This window comes from Pan paniscus, chromosome 1, assembly GCF_029289425.2.
Source record: "Pan paniscus chromosome 1, NHGRI_mPanPan1-v2.0_pri, whole genome shotgun sequence".
NCBI classification, from domain to species: domain Eukaryota; kingdom Metazoa; phylum Chordata; class Mammalia; order Primates; family Hominidae; genus Pan; species Pan paniscus.
The window spans coordinates 164,791,447-164,809,646 of NC_073249.2; the positions used below are offsets into that span (position 1 = coordinate 164,791,447).

Here is an 18,200-nt window from a genome sequence, read left to right on the forward strand (position 1 = left end):
AAGGCAGGATTCTTCACTGTCACTACACCTTGTTTAGTGCAGAGCCTGGGACATAACTGGCCCTCAATACAAACTTGCTTAGTTTCTGAAAGAGAAGGTAGATTTATAGTTCCCTTTGAAAGATAACAAAATCAACACACGTTTTAGATTATAGGTTCTTATTATGTGTGCAAATAAGGCTTCCCAGAAAACCGAAAACTTCATAGACTCAGAGAACAGTGCCCAAGCAGTAGCACTTGTTTCTGAGGAGCAGTGGGATTCTGAAAGGAGGGGGTGTGACCGGTGTGAGAAAGTCTGAGTTCTGGGTTCTGAGCCCTGTCATTTTACTTCTCTAAGCCCTGCGTGCTAATAATTACAATTGTGAGATCACTTTCTCAATTTAGAAAAAATCTGATAAGCAAGTGATTCCTTCTGGGCAAGTTAAATTTCAAGTTGAATCAGTCTCCACATTGGACCAGTTACAGTGGTTGGGAATGAATGTAAGCTAGTAGATATCAAAGCTGTAAATTATTATTTTTTTTGAGACAGAGTCTTACTCTGTCACCCAGGCTGGAGTGCAATGGTGTGATCTTGGCTCACTGCAACCTCTGCCTCCTGGTATCAAGCGATTTGCCTCAGCCTCTCGAGTAGCTGGAATTACAGGCAAGCGCCACTATGCAGGGCTAATTTTTGTATTTTTAGTAGAGAAGGGGTTTTGCTATGTTGCCCAGGCTGGTCTCAAACTCCTGAAATCAGGTGATCCGCCTGTCTCGGCCTCCCAAAGTGCTGGGATTACAGACACGAGCCACGGCACCCAGCCTAAAGCTATGAATTTGTGTCAAAATTGTGTGCCTACATTTCTGCTGTCTTTGAGTTCATGAGGTTACTTGCTCTGTTACCCTGATGTCTCTACATTATCTTCATTTACTACAGTGAGAGGAAGAGAATAGAAGAAAAAAACAAAAGCTTTTCTCCAGAGACTTTCCTGAAGGAAGTAGACTTGACTGTAAAACCTACAGCCTTTTTTATCACCAAGAAAGGGAAATTTATCATGTACGCAAATCTCAAATGGTTTTCAGGAATACAAGAGATAAAGAACAATGAGCTGTGAAAAATGCCACATATTTGAATGCACTTGAACTCTGCCATTGGCAATTTGCATACTGTCACAAAAGAGAAGGCAGTGCTGACTCAGTCACACTTTCTTGCTCCTTAGAGGGAATTCCTAGACTCCTGCTACAGATGTATTTTTTATGTTGCATCTGAAACAGAAAAAAAGATTTGCACAGTGACATTTGCTCCCAATAGCAAACCAGAAATCCAGCAGTTGATAGAGTGCAAATTGGGGGTAAAAATTGATTTTAAGCATACAGTTCAAGACCTCATATTAAAAATGAGTAGGATATAACACCTGGGAATTCTAGCCTGGAAGTAAGACCAGCAAGAAGCCCATAATCATTAGAAACACATTTTAAGCTATTTTTTCATACTTGGATACCAGCACTTTAAAAACACTTATGAGGGCCCGGCGCGGTGGCTCATGCCACCCAGCACTTTGGGAGGCCAAGGAGGGCAGATCACTTGAGCCCAGGAGTTCGAGACCAGCCTGGCCAACATGGTGAAACCTCATCTTTACTTAAAATACAAAAAAAATTAGCTGGGTCTGGTGACGCACACCTGTAATCCCAGCTACTCAGGTGACTGAGGCAAGAGAATCGCTTGAACCTGGGAGGTGGAGGTTGCAGTGAGCTGAGATTGTGCCACTGCACTCACTCCAGCCTGGGCATCAGAGTAAGACTCAGTCTAAAAAAAAAAAAAAAAAAGCATTATGGCTCATACCCCATTTATACTTCAAAAGTCATTAAGTCCATAAGACTAAAAACAAAAACCATATTATCATCTTAGGAGACTCAGAAAAAGCTTTCGATAAAATCCAACATACCTTCATGATAAAAACCCTCAACAAACTAGGCATTGTAGGAACGTACCTCAAAATACTAACAGCCATCTTTGACAAACTCACAGCCAACATATTGATTGTGTAAAAGCTGGAAGCATTCCTCTTCAGAACTGCAACAAGACAAGGATGCCCACTCTCACCACTCCTATTCAACATAGTACTGGAAGTGCTAGCCAGAGCAACCAGGCAAGAGAAAGAAATAAAAGGCATTCGAATAGGAAAATAAAAAGTCAAATTCTCTGCCTTCACTGATGATATGATTCTGTAACTAAAAAACCCTAAAGACTGCCAAAAGACTACCAGACCTGATAAATGACTTCAGTGAAGTTTCAAGATACAAAATCAGTGAACAAAAATCAGTAGTATTTCTATACACCAATAACATTCAAGCTGAGAGCCAAATCAGGAATGCAATCCCATTTACAATAGCCACACAAAAAAATACCTAGGGATACATTTAACCAAGGAGGTGAAAGATCTCTATAAGGAGAACTACAAAACACTGCTGAAAGAAATCAGAGATGACACAAACAAATGGAAAAACATTCTATGCTCATGGACTGGATGAATCAATATTGTTAAAATGGCTATACTGCCCAAAGCAATCTATGCATTCAATGCTATTTCTGTCAAACTACCAATATCACTTTTCACAAAAGTAGGAAAAGCTATCCTAAAATCTGTATGGCACCAAAAAAGGGCCTAAATAGCCAAAGCAATCTTAAGAAAAAAAAAATGAAGCCAGAGGCATCTCATTATCTGACTTCAAACTATACTATATAGCTATAATAACTAAAACAGCATGGTACTGGCACAAAAACAGACATGCAGGGCAACAGAACAAAATAGAGAACCCAGAAACAAAGTTGCACACCTACAACCAACTGATCTTTGACAAAGTCAACAAAAATAAGAAATGTGGAAAGGTTCCACATGTCAATAAATTGTGCTGGGATAACCAGCTATCCATTTGCAGAAGAATTAAACTGGATCCCCTTCTAGTACCATACATAAAAGTTAACTCAAGATGGCTTGAAGACTTAATTAAGACCTAAAAGTATAAAAATCCTAGAAGAAAACCTAGGAAATGCCCTTCTGTACATCAGCCTTCACAAAGAATTTGTGACTGAGTGCTCAAAAACAATTGCAACCAAAACAAAAATTGACAAGTGGGACCTAATAATTAAAGAGTTTCTGCATAGCAAAAGAAACTATTAACAGAGTAAACAAACAACCTACAGAATAGGAGAAAATATTCATAAATTACACATCCAACAAAGGTCTAATATCCAGAATCTATAAGGAACTTCAACAAATCAACAAGCCAAAAACAACCATATTAAACAGCAGGCAAAGGCAAAGCACAAGAACACACTCTTCTGGAAAGAAGACATACACGTGGACAGTGTCTCATGCCTGTCATCTCTGCACTTTGGGAGGCCAAGGCAGGAGGATCACTTAAAGCTAGGAGTTCTACATCAACCTGGACAATGAAGTGAGACCCCTATCTCTACAAAAAATTTAAAAATTAGCCAAGTGTGGTGGTGCGCCTATAGTCCCAATTACTTGGAAGGCTGATGTGGGAGGATTGCTTGTGCCAGGAGTTCAAGGTTGCTGTGAGCTATGTATGACCACACACCACTGCACTCCAGCCTGGGAAACAGAGTGAGACCCTGTCAAAAAAAAAAAAAAAAAAAAAAAAAAGATTGCTGTGAGCTATGACCACACCACTGTACTCCAGCCTGGGAAACACAGTGACACCCTGTCAAAAAAGGAAAAAAAAAAAAAAAAAAAAAAAAAAAGAAGACAACATAGAAACAGCCAACCAACATATGAAAAAATGCTCAACATCGATAATCACCAGAGAAATGCAAATCAAAACCATGAGATACCACCTCATACCAGTCTAAATGGCTGCTATTAAAAAATAAAAAAAAACAGATGTTAGTGAGGCTATGGAGACAAAAGAACTCTTATATGCTATTGGTGGGAATGTAAATTAGTTCAGCCACTGTGGCAAGCACTTTAGAGATTTCTCAAAGAACTAAAAATAGAAGTATCATTCAACCCAGTAATCCCATTACTGGTTATATAACCAAAGGAAAATAAGTTATTCTACCAGAAAGACACCTGCATTCATATGTTGATTGCTGCACTATTCACAATAGCAAAGACATGATATCAACCTGGGTGCCCATCAACAGTGGACTGTATAAAGAAAATGTGGTGTAAGTCTGGGTGCGGTGGCTCATGCCTGTAATCCCAGCACTTTGGGAGGCCGAGGCGGGTGGATCATGAGGTCAGGAGATCGAGACCATCCTGGCTAACATGGTGAAACCCCATCTTTACTAAAAATACAAAATATTATCTGGGCATGGTGGCAGGTGCCTGCAGTCCCAGCTACTTGGGAGGCTGAGGCAGGAGAATGGCGTGAACCTGGGAGGCGGAGCTTGCAGTGAGCCAAGACCACACCACTGCACTCCAGCCTGGGCCACAGAGCGAGACTCCATCTCAAAAAAAAAGTCAATGTGGTGCATACACATGAAATACTACACAGCCATAAAAAACACTCAACGAAATCATGTTCTTTGCCACAACATGGATGCAGCTGCAAATTAACACAGGAACAGAAAACTAAATACTGCATGTTCTCACGTATAAGTGGGAGCTAAACACTGGATACACATGGACATAAAGATGGGAAAAACAGGCTAGGCACGGTGGCTCATACCTGTAATCCCAGCACTTTGGGATGCCGAGGTGGGTGGATCACCTGAGATCAGGAGTTCAAGACCAGCCTGGCCAACATGGCAAAACCCCGTCTTCACTAAAAATACAAAAATTAGCTGGGCGTGGGGGCGGGCACCTGTAATCCCAGCTACTCGGGAGGCTGAGGCAGGAGAATTGCTTGAACCTGGGAGGTAGAGATTGTAGTGAGCCAAGATCGCACTACTGTACTCCAGCCTGGGTGACAAGAGTGAAACTCAATCTTAATAAAAAAACAAAAAAAGATGGGAAAAACAGACACTGGGGACTACAAGAGGAGGCAAGGAGAGAAAGAGGGAGGCAAGGTTGAAAAACTACCTACTGGGGACTGCGCTCACAGAGGTTCAATCATATCCCAAACCTCAGCATCACACAATATGCCCTTATGACAAACCTGCACATGTACCCCCTGTATCTAAAATAAAAGTTGAATGGCTGGGCGTGGTGGCTCACTCCTGTAATCCCAGCACTTTGGGAGGCCAAGGTGGGTAAACCCTCTGAGATCAGGAGTTGGAGACCAGCCTGGCCAATGTGGTGAAACCCTGTCTCTACTAAAAATACAGAAATAAAATAAAAGTTGAAAGGTCTGGTGCAGTGGCTTATGCCTGTAATCCCAACACTTTGGGAGGCTGAGGTGGGAGGACCGCTTGAGGCCAGGAGATCGAGGCTGCTGTAAGCTATGATCTTACCACTGCACTCCAGCTTGGGCAACAGAGCAAGACCCTGTCTCCAGGACTCTTCAGTTTATAGAGAGATTTACTTACATTATCTAATACGATCCTCACTCCCTCCCACCTACCACCACCCTATTTTCACCCATCAAGTTATGTTAGTGTAGAACTGCTGAACTGAACATGGCGAAACCCATCTCTATAAAAAATACAAAAAAATTAGCCAAGTATGGTACTATGCGCCTGTAGTCCTAGCTACTTGGGAGGCTGAGGCAGGAGGATTGCTTGAGCCCTGGAGTTTGAGGTTGCAATGAAGCTATGTTTGCATCACCACACTCTGGCCTGGGTGACAGAGCAAGACCTTGTCTCAAAAAATAAATAAAAAATAAAATAAAAGTTGAAATTAAAAATAAAAAAAGTCAGCCCAGTCAAATCCATAAGGCTCGGAATCCTTACTACAGCACTCACAGGCTCTAAGTCTTTGAGCACGTGCATTAACTTCTGGTCCCTCAGCTGCAAAATGGAGATGACGACAGTATTAATGCTTTCATTACGGGAAGGACAGAGGTGGAGAGCAACAGTTTCTGCTCAGTTCCTAACAAATAAGCATAGAATCCAGGTGGATGGTATTGCTATTATTATTGCTGTTTCTATCAGGATAAATGAGATCATATTTTAAAGTGCCCATTATAGTGACAGATATGTTTCTTGTTTTACAGAGACATCTAAAAACAGACAAGAATGAAGGTAATCCTCTTCCCACACAAATCTGCTCTTCCTCCTGTTTCTTTTCTCAGTAAATAGCATCAACCAGCCACCCAGTCAGCTGCCCATGATGCATCTGAGAATCATTTTTGCCTCCTCCCTCTTCAACTTTCATATCTACGTAACCATCAAGTCCTATCCATTCTGACTCCTGTATATGTTGAAAATCTGTCCATATTTCTCTGTCCTCATGGCCAGATCCTTGGTTTCAGTCATTATTAACTTTCATCTCAGTTACTCTAATAGCTTTTTAATTCTCTTCCTGACTTCAGTTTTGACATTTTCTAACTGATTCTTTATATTTTATATGTATATAATTTTCTATGCAAAATTGAAAATTGACCAAAGTATCTAAAGAATTCTTTTTTTTTTTTGAGATGGAGTCTCGCTCTCTCACCCAGGTTGGAGTGAACTGGCGCAATCTCGGCTCATTGCAACTTCCGTCTCCCGGGTTCAAGCGATTCTCCTGCCTCAGCCTCCCGAGTATCTGGGATTACAGATGTGTGCCACCATGCCCGGCTTTGTATTTTTAGTAGAGACGGGGTTTCACTATGTTGGCCAGGCTGGTCACAAACTCCTGACCTCAAGTGATCTGCCCACCTCAGCCTCCCAAAATTCTGGGATTACAGGGGTGAGCAACCATGCTGGGCCTAACCGATTTTTCAAAGGGCACCTAGAAGGATCTTTTCAAAAGGTTAATCTCATCTTTATAATCCTCTGTTGAAAACCATTTCAAAGGCTTCCCTTTGTATAAAGTCCTTTCTCCTGGTCCACAAGGCCCTCTGCCAGCCAACCCCTGCTGACTTGGTGGTTTTCACTTCCTGCTACTATATCTGCATGCTCATAGTTCTGTCTCTAGGATTAGGCTAGGAATGCAGACGTGAGGACCTACAGGTGATGCCATTAGGGAAGCAGGCTGCATTAGAGAAGAATGAAAAGGCAGGGACTGAGATAAACTCGGAGTACATAATTGAAGGGCGGCTTGGAATGCTGGTCCATTTCCAGTGGAAAATGGAAACCTGGATTTTTATGGAAAATCTCCTGATTCATAAAACTTAGCTCAAAAATCTTAAGAATGTTGCATAGACTAAATGAAACACATTTGTGGGCTGAATCTGACTCCTAACAACCAGCTTGTGACCTCTGCGTTAGACCAAGTGTGGCATGCTCCTGGACATGAAAGCGGTCTTACTTATCTTTACATGCCTAGAGCTCGAAACGCTGCACAGATTCTAACAAAATGTGTACTGAATAATGAGAGCTCTGGCACACCTACATTTCATATAGGCAAAATCTGGTATTAATGATAGCTACCAATAACTGAGCTCTTACTGCATGCCACGTGCTGTGTCAGAAATTTCACGTACAAAATCATACTTGATCCTTATAACAAAGAAGTGAGCACCATCTTCTCTAATTTTTGGATGAAGAAACATAGGCAGACAGGATAAGCCCCTTTCCCACCGGCAGGATCTAAGTCTGTTCAGACTTCAGAGCCTATGATTTGTATCTGGCAGCCTTTTTCATCTGGAAAAGCAAGTGTTCCCAGTCCATTTGGCAATACAGGTGTTATTTGTAACACGTGACGCTGTTTAATAAATATGTTTAAATTTTTTATAAGGATCAAATGTATCAAGGTGGAGAGTAAAGAATGCTTCTAAAATGTTGGTATTCTAGCTGACAAGGACTCTGAAATGGTAAAATGCACGGTCAGCTGCAGTGTGCATTTCCATGTCACAGCTCATTTAGGTTACTGGTAAGTTACCTCTGAAAACAATTCATGCTTCCTCAGGCATCTTTCTATCCTGTAAATTCTAAAATCTCCACAAAGAAACTCCAAGAAGAATGCTGCCCTGAGTAGACTGGAATACTCTCATTTTTGTATTCTTGCCCTAAGGGTCAGAAATTATATTTCACAATGAAAGACAACAGTAAAGACAAATACCACTGAAAATTTGAAAAATCATAACATTCTGAAAATTTTTGAAAAATCTAAAGAGTTCTTGAGGCAGCTGTATACAAACCAGGTCTGTACTGACAAGTGTCACTTGACATATATAGCCCACTGCTGTTATGCAGTTGTACAAAATGAGGGAAGTACAGTAAGCACATCTGTCCAGGGCAATTCTAACACAGTTCTCTTGGGCTCCTGGCCAAGCTTTGGGATTATGGTTGTTCTGAAGCCCCGGATGCTATGGCATTTGCCATTTAAATAGCTCTAAACCTGCATTCAGAGGAAAGCTTTAAAGAACACTTACAGACACAAGGTTTACATACTGGGGGCAAGAAACGTCAATTATTTTACTGACAACTCTCTGTGAAACTTACCTAGTAAACCCATACATTGCCTTGCTGAAGAGGCAAGCATGTTTATTTTACATGATTTTTGCAAAGACAAAACATGAGAATATATATTGTTTCCACCATCTCTCATGGACTGCCAGTGCTGCAATCAACTCTCAACCAGGGCATCAGCGTCCGCTCTGGCCTGTTCTATCTGATGCCACACTGCGGCTACAGTGAACTGGGAGTCATCTCCTGCAGACCTCTGTGGCCTCCCACTGCCATCAGCATGGAGATCACAGTGCTTAACATGGCCTGGCTGCTGCTGATCACTCCAATTTCGCTTCCATCTCACCAATCTGGCAACCACAGACTTTCAGTTCATCAGACTCTCAGAGGCTCTAAGGTTGCCTAAAACCTTCCTTTGTTTTCTTCTTTGTCCCATTCCCAATTATTGTCAGCTTCTCCTTCAAATTCATCCCCAGGGTAGCCCTCCCTCTCAAGGTCAAATCCCCTTTCATACGCTCTCTTGGCACGAAGCAACTCTAGTTCTTAGCTTTGATTAGAGTTGAGGTTTCAGGCCCAGCACAGTGGCTCACGCCTGTAATCTCAGCACTTTAGGAGGCTGAGGTGGGCAGATCACCTGAGGCCAGGAGTTCCAGACCAGCTTGGCCAAACATGGTGAAACCCTGTCTCAACTAAAAGTACAAAAATTAGCCGGGCCTGGTGGCGCATGCCTGTATTCCCAGCTACTCAGGTGGCTAAGGCACGAGAACTGCTTGAACCCCAGAGGTGGAGGTTGCAGAGCAGGGAGCTGAGAAAGCGCCACTGCACTCCAGCCCAGGTGATGGAGTGAGACTTAAAAAAAAAAAAGTGTAGTAACCTCCAATTTGAGCCCTGGCTTCAATGGGTGATTTTTTATTTTTGAGATGGAGTTTTGCTCTTTCACTCAGGCTGGAGTAAAGTGGTGTGATATTGGCTCACTGCAACCTCCGCCCCTGGGGTTCAAGTGATTCTCCTACCTCAGCCTCCCAAGTAGCTGGGATTACAGGCACCCAACACCATGCCCAGCCAATTTTTGTATTTTTAATAGGGACGGGGTTTTGCCATGTTGGCCAGGTTGGTCTCGAAGTCCTGACCTCAGGTGATCCACCAGCCTCGGCCACAACTTTTTTTTTTGAGATAAGGTCTTACTCTGTCACCCAGGCTGGGGTGCAGGGGCGTGGTCATAGCTCACTGCAGCCTCAAACTCCTGGCCTCAATTAATCCTCCCACTTCAGCCTCCTGAGTAGCTGGGATTACAAACTGGAGCCACTGTGCTTGGCTCCAAGGCAATTTATTTAACATTTCAGTGCTTTATCTCTTACATGGAAATGATACTACTATATAACTACTATTGTTATGTGAATAAGTTAGCATGTGTTAAAGAGCTTAGAATAATATATTAACTATGATGGTGAACTTTAGGTATCCATCTGAGTGGATTAAGGGATATCTAGCTAGCTGGTAAAACACTATTTCTGGGTGTGTCTGGAAGGGTGTTTCCAGAAATGATGGGCATTTGAAGCAGTGGACCAAGCAAGGAAGACCTACCCTCATCCAGTTTGGGCAAGGCACCATCCAATTGGCGGAGGGCCAGGTAGAACAAAAAGGCAGAGGAAAGGTGAATTCGCTCTTTTCTGAAGCTGGGACACCATTTTCTCCTGCCCCTGGACATCAGAACTCCATGTTCTCCAGCCTTTGGACTGCAGAACTTTTATCAGCAGCCCCCTGGTTCTCAGGTCTTCACACTTTAACTGAATTTGCTCCTGGCTCCCCTGGTTCTCCAGTTTGCAGACAGCCTATTGTGGGACCTCTCAGGCTCCATAACACGTGAGACGATTCCCTTAATAAATCCCTTCTCAGATATCCATATATCCTATTGGTTCTGTCTCTTCGGAGAACCCTAATACATTAGTAATTGTGCTTTTCAGGTTGAAAAATTCACTTCAATTTTTCAAGTTATATCTTAATGCTTCACTTGGAATAGTTGTTCCTTCTATGGCTACCCCTTAATGCTTTAATCAGAATGACAGCATCATCCTCATTAACAACAATTCACTCTCTGACAGTGACTACAGCGCACTCTGGTATGGATTAAGTAGTATTTTACTGTTATCAACTCATTTAATTTTTCCTCCCATTTTACAGAGGCATAAACTGAATCACAGAGAGGTTAAGTCATTTCTCTAAGGTTATAATTGTTAGCGAATAGCGGAACCAGGATTTGAACCCAAGTAGTCTAGCTCCAGTGATTGCACTCTTACTAATTTAATTATACCACTTCAAAAGAGCATATTATATGAACATAGATATTCTGAACATTATAAGCACACAAGTTTATACCCAAAAGATTAAAGTAATTATTTTAGGGATTCTTGAGCTCTGATGTCAGCAAGCTACCAGGACATCATGAGGCTTTCAGAATGAGTTCCACTTCTCCCAATTTCCAGTTTTTTGATCTTACACTGAGCAGATAAAGTCTCATCTATAAATCTGGGATAAATAATTCTTCTCCTTCTCTTTACATATGGTTATTTTGGGGATAAGATTGAGTAAGATCACAAACCAACTAAACACCATTTTAGAAAAAAACTTAAATTTTTTTTTTCTTTATTTTGAGACACAGTCTCGCTCTGTTGCCAGGCTGGAGTGCAATGGTGCGATCTCAGCTCACTGCAACCTCCGCCTCCCAGATTCAAGCAATTCTCCTGCCTCAGCTTCCCAAGTAGCTGGGACTACAGGCACCCGCCACCATGCCCAGCTAATTTTTGTATTTTTCGTAGAGATGAGGTTTCACCATGTTGGCCAGGCTGGTCTCGATCTCTTGACCTCGTGATCTCCCCGCCTCGGCATCCCAAAGTGCTGGGATTATAGGCATGAGTCACCGTACCCCACGAAAAAACTTAAATATTAAAAAAATTAAGCCAATGAGATTATAGATGAAACTGTTTTGCAAATTGGAAAGCTCTGTGCAAGTACTTTCATTCAAGTTCTTTTCAAAAGGCTTCTAACAGGCTCTCATCTAGACTTCTGAAATAGATACCAGACACTTCCCTGCCTCCAGTCTCTCACAATCAGAATCTATGCTTCACAAACCATCAACTGATCTACAAAAAAGTTATTTCCCCCTTTAAAAATATTTTAAAGAAATGGAATACCTTCTGAAATTATTATAAACTCCTTGGCTATGCATCTAGGGCTACTGAGATACAGACCAAAGCCAATCAACTGAATATACTGAAAATAGCACTGGAGTATGCATAGGCCACGGCTTAGCCTCAGCTCTGAAAATAACTTTTTTTTTTTTGGACACAGGGTTTCACTCTGTCACCCAGGCTGGAGTGCAGTGGCACAATCACAGCTTACTGCCACCTCAACCTCCCAGGTCCAAGTAATCCTCCCACTTCAGCCTCTTGAGTAGCTGAGACTACAGGTGCTTGTCACCACACTCAGCTAATTTCTTCTATTTTTGTTTTTTTTTTAATAAAAATGGGGCCCACAATGTTGCCTAGGCTGGTCTTGAACTAGGCTTGTCTTGAATTAATACTTCATTACAAGACAATGACATTTATGTATATGTTAGGTTGAACCATATGAAATTTTTACCTACCAAAATGGCAATTTCATATGATTCAATCCAACATTTTGCTAATTGATGTACTGTCTATTTTCCTTCCCCCTCCAACTGTGGAATGAGTCCATGAGGGAAGGCATTTTTGTACATTTTGTTCACTGTGGTATCTTCAGTACCTGGAACATAGTGGTATTCGGCAAATATTTGTTGAATGAATGAAATGAATTTACTAAGCTCTATTTGCCCTATATTCTTCTGTGTGATTTATATTTTATAGCCCCTTTGTTTCCTAATAGCATCCTAATTACCGTCATTCCTCAGCTGAGGAAACTGAGGTTTGGTGAGGTCAAGTGACTTCTTCAAGACACTTTTTTTTTTTAGACGGAATTTCGCTCTTCTTGCCCAGGCTAGAGTGCAATGGCGCGATCTCGGCTCACTGCAACCTCCATCTCCCAGGTTCAAGCGATTCTCCTGCCTCAGCTTCCCAAGTAGCTGGGATTACAGTCATGCGCCATCATGCCTGGCTAATTTTGTATTTTTAGTAGAGACGGGGTTTCTCCATGTTGGTCAGGCTGGTCTTGAACTCCCAACCTCAGGTGATCCTCCTGTCTTGGCCTCCCACAGTGCTGGGATTACAGGCGTGAGCCACTGTGCCCGGCCAGACACTCTTAAATAATACTTTATGCCAAGCCATTTATATTTATGCTATAAAAGTTGTCCAAATTCAGGCTATCTTTCCTTTCTGAACTAGAACATGCAGAGATTCTACTGCAAACAGTGATTAAGAAACTCCAGAATCAAAAGGACAGATGGTGGGTAAGGAAGGGAACAGAGTGGAAAAAGACAGACACTAGTCAATGGGTATGGGAAAGCCTTCAATTGTTGGTGAAGTGCAGTATGAAACATTATCTAAAAATGACCCTCAGGCCTCCAGGCCCTCTGCCTCTTCAACTGTCTTGACACCTGCAGCCCTGTCACTGGTGTTGCTTACTTGGGAACTGGGAGTGGATGATGGATGGCTTTTACCTTTGGCCTGCACATGAGCCTGGCTGGGACTACTAGACTCTTCCAGCAAGCAAGAGAGTATTCTCACTCTTTTTACCATTTCCTCTGTGGATGAAATTGGGGATGCCTACCTACAAAATTCTATTGCTTTAAAAGACTTTCCCCTAACCTGACTATGGAGATATAGTGCCAAAAAGAACAAGTTAACATATTTTTAAGTAAAGAGGCTTTCGGTTTGAAATTTGTTGCTGTTCCTCATTTCCCTTTAGTGCAAAAATGCACTCCACCTTTTGGAAAGGGAAGTCATAATTTTTTACTGCCATTATTCTTTTTTCTTTTTTTTTTTTTTGAGACGGAGGTTCGCTCTTGTTGCCCAAACTGGAGTGCAATGGCGTGATCTTGGCTCACTGCAACCTCTGCCTCCCCCTGGGTTCAAGCGATTCTCCTGCCTCAGCCTCCCAAGTAGCTGGGATTAGAGTCATGCACCACCACGCCCAGCTAATTTTTGTATTTTTAGTAGAGACGGGGTTTCTCCATGTTGGTCAGGCTGGTCTTGAACTCCTGACTTCAGGTGATCTGCCCGCCTTGGCCTCCCAAAGTGCTGGGATTATAGGCTTGAGTCACTGTGCCCGGTCATTTTTTTTTTTTAGTCAGTCTCTGGTAAATAAACTGCTACTACTCTTAATGCCAGGGGTCTCAGGTCCCACGTAGGGTTTATTCATGAGTGGCCCATTACAATTTCCACTCTTTCCCTTCAGCCAGAATAAGCTCACTTTCTAGGATATGCAATCTGTGGCAGTCACAAGATATATTTTCCAAAACCTGAAAAAGGATAAATGGATGATTTCTCAAATGCCCTGAAGTAAAACGAACAACTCTGGGCTGTCATAAAATCAGAGTTAGATGACACTCCTAAGTGATTAATTCTTTGAGATTTGTAGGACATTTTTAAACACAGAGGGGAAAAAAGCCTACATTTCTTCTAGAATTTGTAGTCTAACCCTGGAAGTGCTGGGCTACAAAACAGAAAAGCAGATGATGATCCAAGGCATGGGAGTCAGAGGGTAGGGCAGCCATCTCCCAGCCTATCACATACTGGCTGGGGGCCTTTGGCAAGTTAGTTAACTTCTCTAACTCTCAGTTTCCTCACGTGTAGGAAAATCAAAGAACAGGAAATGCATGCAGAACACAGCACAGTGTCTGATATGCAACAAATGTTCAATAACTATTAAATAACAAAATATCAAACATTAGGGTACATAAGGAGAAAGAGTTCTCTAAAACTGCCTCTCTTCTAATGCCCTAGCCCCTGGATAAGTTTAAGTATCTTTTGCTTGGAATCAATGGAATAAATTTAACATTTTTTCTTGTGCCTCCAGGACTAATTAAGCACAGCTCTGGCCTTATAAAAATCCAATATTAAACCAGATATAAAGGATAAATTGCAGGCCAGGCACAGTGGCTCACACCTGTAAACCCAGCACTTTGGGAGGCCAAGGCGGATGGATCATCTGAGGTCAGGAGTTCAAGACCAGCCTGGCCAACATGGCAAAATCCCGTCCCTACTAAAAATATAAAAATTAGCTGGGCATGGTGGCGTGCGCCTGTAGTCCCAGCTACTCTGGAGGCCGAGGCAAAAGAATCGCTTGAACCTGGGAGGCAGATGTTGCAGTGAGCTGAGATCATTGCACCACTGTGCTCCAGCCACTGCGCTCCAGCCTGGGCGACAGAGTGAGGCTCCATCTCAAAAAACAAAAACAAAAACAAAAAAAAAAAGAGGAGAGATTGCTTCCTTAATCCCAGACAGCACAATTCAAGTGTTGCCAAGGTAAGAGAAGATGCTCTTCTTCAGAGTCAATGGGTCACTCACTACGTATAATAGCTTCTCGTCTCACAGACGAAGATTCCTGAGAGAAGCAAACATGATAGGTGGTTCTTTCCAAGGTGGTACAAAATATAAGTGATACATCCCTAAACAGAATACAGGATGAAAAATACTCAAGATTCTCACCAGTTTGAAGCTTTCACTTTCAGGCAATTGTTTAATACCAACTTCGAGGCTGCCGTCTTCCTCACTACTAATAGGTTCGGTGCCGCTCTGATCCTATGGAACGTTAAAAAGAAAATGGCAAAGATGTCATTCTTCACTTACACTCCCTCGAATTGTACAGATACTCAATGTCATTTGCTCATCATATGGTTGTGGTGGATATTGTTTCCTCTGAGGAAGTATTTTCTGTTTCTTTCTTTCTAGCAGAAGACTGTTTTGTTGTTGTTGTTTCAGGTATCTATCTCTGCTGCTCACAGATAGGCCTTAGGGAAAGCTGGTCCCCACCCTCTGTTTCAGGTGTAGGCCTGATTGCCTAGGATAGTCTTTTTCTTTTCCCAGTGATTTTGTCCGGAATGGGCAGATCAGGAATAGATTTTGTCAGTTCTGGCCAATGAAATACAAGGAGAGGTTTGCTGGAGATGTGTGGAAAAGTTCTTCTTTAGTCTTAAGAGAGCTGCAAGAAGTCCCTATACCTCCCAAATTAACAAGAGAGCATGAGCCCAAGTTTCCATGGACGGCCCTCCCATGACAATGAGGGAACCAGCCTTAGGATAAGGCTGACCCTGTGGGTTACAAAGCAAATGTAGACATAGAAAGAACTGGTTCTCTGCTGGCAAAACTAGGTCACTGGATTGAGCAAACTTGGAGCCCAGCCTTATCCTTAACCACCTTCTGTGAGAGCTAATACATTTCCTTTTGCTTCAACCGGTTTGAGTTAGCCATTCTGTTACCTCCAGCCCAAGCTTTCTCACTGAGTCAGTTGACTGTTTTTTGTATATGACTAAACTGTTTGAGATAAGAGACTGGGTTTATCTTGTTGATGTCTTTTATTTTTTTTATTTAATAAAAAATGTTTCTTTAAAATTTAATAAACAAATTTTTTTTTTTTTTTTTGGTGGGGGGGACAGTCTCACTCTATCACCCAGGCTGCAGTGCAGTGGCACGACCTCCGCTCACTGCAACCTTCGCCTCCCGGGTTCAAGTGATTATTGTGCCTCAGCCTCCTGAGTAGCTGGGACTACAGGTGCATGCCACCAAACCGGCTAATTTTTGTATTTTTAGTAGATGGGGTTTTGCTGTGTTGGCCAGGCTGGTCTCGAACTCCTGACGTCAAGTGATCTGCCTGCCTCAGCCTTCCAAAGTGTGTCTTGTTGGTTTCTGAAATCAAGTCCCATCACCATGCCTGGCACGTGGAAACCACCTAACACTGATGGAACTAATGAATGCACTGAGTACTTGTTTTCTTTCGTGACTTTTTCCTGCAGAATCCTGAAAATATGTATTTACATAAATGAGACACCTGGCAATAATACATACCACTAAAAATCTAAAACACATTAGGCATCTCCTCAATTGAATTGTGACATATTAAGTGTTATAGTTAACTAACTAGAAGTTATTTTACTTTCTGGGGATATATAAGGAAGGATAAGGATGACAAATGGAATATCCACATTGTACTTACCTGGACTTTTATTTTTAATCACCACCATCCTGGGATTACTACAGATTTGGTTGAAATAGTTTATAGGGAAAATAGTTTTGATTTTGAGACATTCAATCTCACTCATAATTTGATGCAATTAAAGCAAAGAGAGCATTCTTTCAACTATCAAATGGACAACAGAATAGGAAAAGAACATTCAATATTGGTAATGTCAGGGAGAAAGGAATTTTTATACACCACTGAGTGAATATAAATTAAGATAATCTTTTCAGAAAAAAAAATACTCTGTGTGTGTGTGTGTGTGTGTGATTGCTTACTTCTGGGGAGTGGAATTGGGGAACGGGTAATTTTTGCATTAATTATTTCTATACTGTTTGATTACAGAAGAATTATCACATATGATTGCATATTTAAACATAAAGTAAGGGGAGACTACGAGAAACACCTAAAAGAAGAAAAAAAAATTAAAGAAAGCAAGCAGCATGGACTTTAGAATTGGGCAGGTTTGGGTTCAAATCTCAACTTTGCCACTTAGAATTATATGACTTGGGGCAAGTTGCTTTCAAACCTGAGTACAGGTTAAGTACCCCTTATCCAGAATGCTTGGAAATGTTTTGGACTTCAAATTTTTTCAGATTTTGGAATGTTTGAATTATACTTACCAGCTGAGCATCCCAAAACCAAAATGAAAAATCTGAAATCCAAAATGCTTCAATGGGCATTTCTTTGGAGCATCATGTTAGTGCTCAACAAGTTTCAGATTTTGGAGCATTTCTAACTTCAAATTTGGGATGCTCACCTGTAACTTAACTTGTTTTTAAAGTGCAGATAAAATACCAGATTAAAAATACTACCCTATAAGGTTGCTTTAAAAGATTAATGAGTTAATATGTAAAATATCCATTTGCATAACACCAGGTACAGTTAACTTTTGTTTCTAGCTTTTAAATATAATTTACTATTTTCTTTTCTTTCTTTTTCTTTTCTTTTTTTTTTTTGAGACAGAGTCTCGCTCTGTCGCCCAGGCTAGAATGCAGTGGCACGATCTCGGCTTACTGCAACTTCTGCCTCCTGGGTTCAAGCGACTCTCCTGCCTCAGCCTCCCGAGTAGCTGGGATTGCAGGCACCCACCACCAGGCCCAGCTAATTTTTGTATTTTTAGTAGAGACGGGGTTTCGCCATGTTGGCTAGACTGGTTTCAAACTCCTGACCTCAAGTGATCCACCCACCTCAGCCTCCCAGAGTGCTGGGATTACAGTGTGAGCCACCACGCCCGGCCTTTTCTTTCTTTCTCTGTTTCCATGTGAATTTGACAGAACTGTTTCTAGCTTTTTGTTGAAGCAGATTCTTTATTCTTGCACTATCTCATATAGTCTTCCTAATAACCTGCTATGGGTATGTACCACCATGATCCCAATTCATAAATGAGGATAATGATACATTTTAAATAACTTGCTAAACAACTCCAGGCAGTAAAAGGTAGATCTAAGATTCAAAGCTGGGAAAGGGCCATGCTAGGCCCTCAATAAATGATGCTCTCATTTCTCTCTCGTTCTTCCTTTTCAGTATTGAGTGTTGACAACTGATCTTACAGAAGATAAGACTCACAATCTTTCAAACAATTATTGTTAATAGACCATGGATTTTCTAAAACGTGT

General features: G+C 41.7%; 1 protein-coding gene across 7 annotated transcripts in view; it reads right to left on the reverse strand.

The window, feature by feature from the left end:
• The window catches only part of PATJ (PATJ crumbs cell polarity complex component), a 422,746-nt gene that overhangs the window by 97,087 nt on the left and 307,459 nt on the right, over positions 1-18,200 (reverse strand). For all 7 annotated transcript variants that reach the window (XM_057298703.2, XM_034966355.3, XM_034966351.3 and 4 more), the window contains exon 31: positions 15,057-15,149. In XM_057298703.2, coding sequence (XP_057154686.2) covers positions 15,057-15,149 — 93 coding nt within the window. The remainder of the gene's footprint in view (positions 1-15,056; positions 15,150-18,200) is intronic.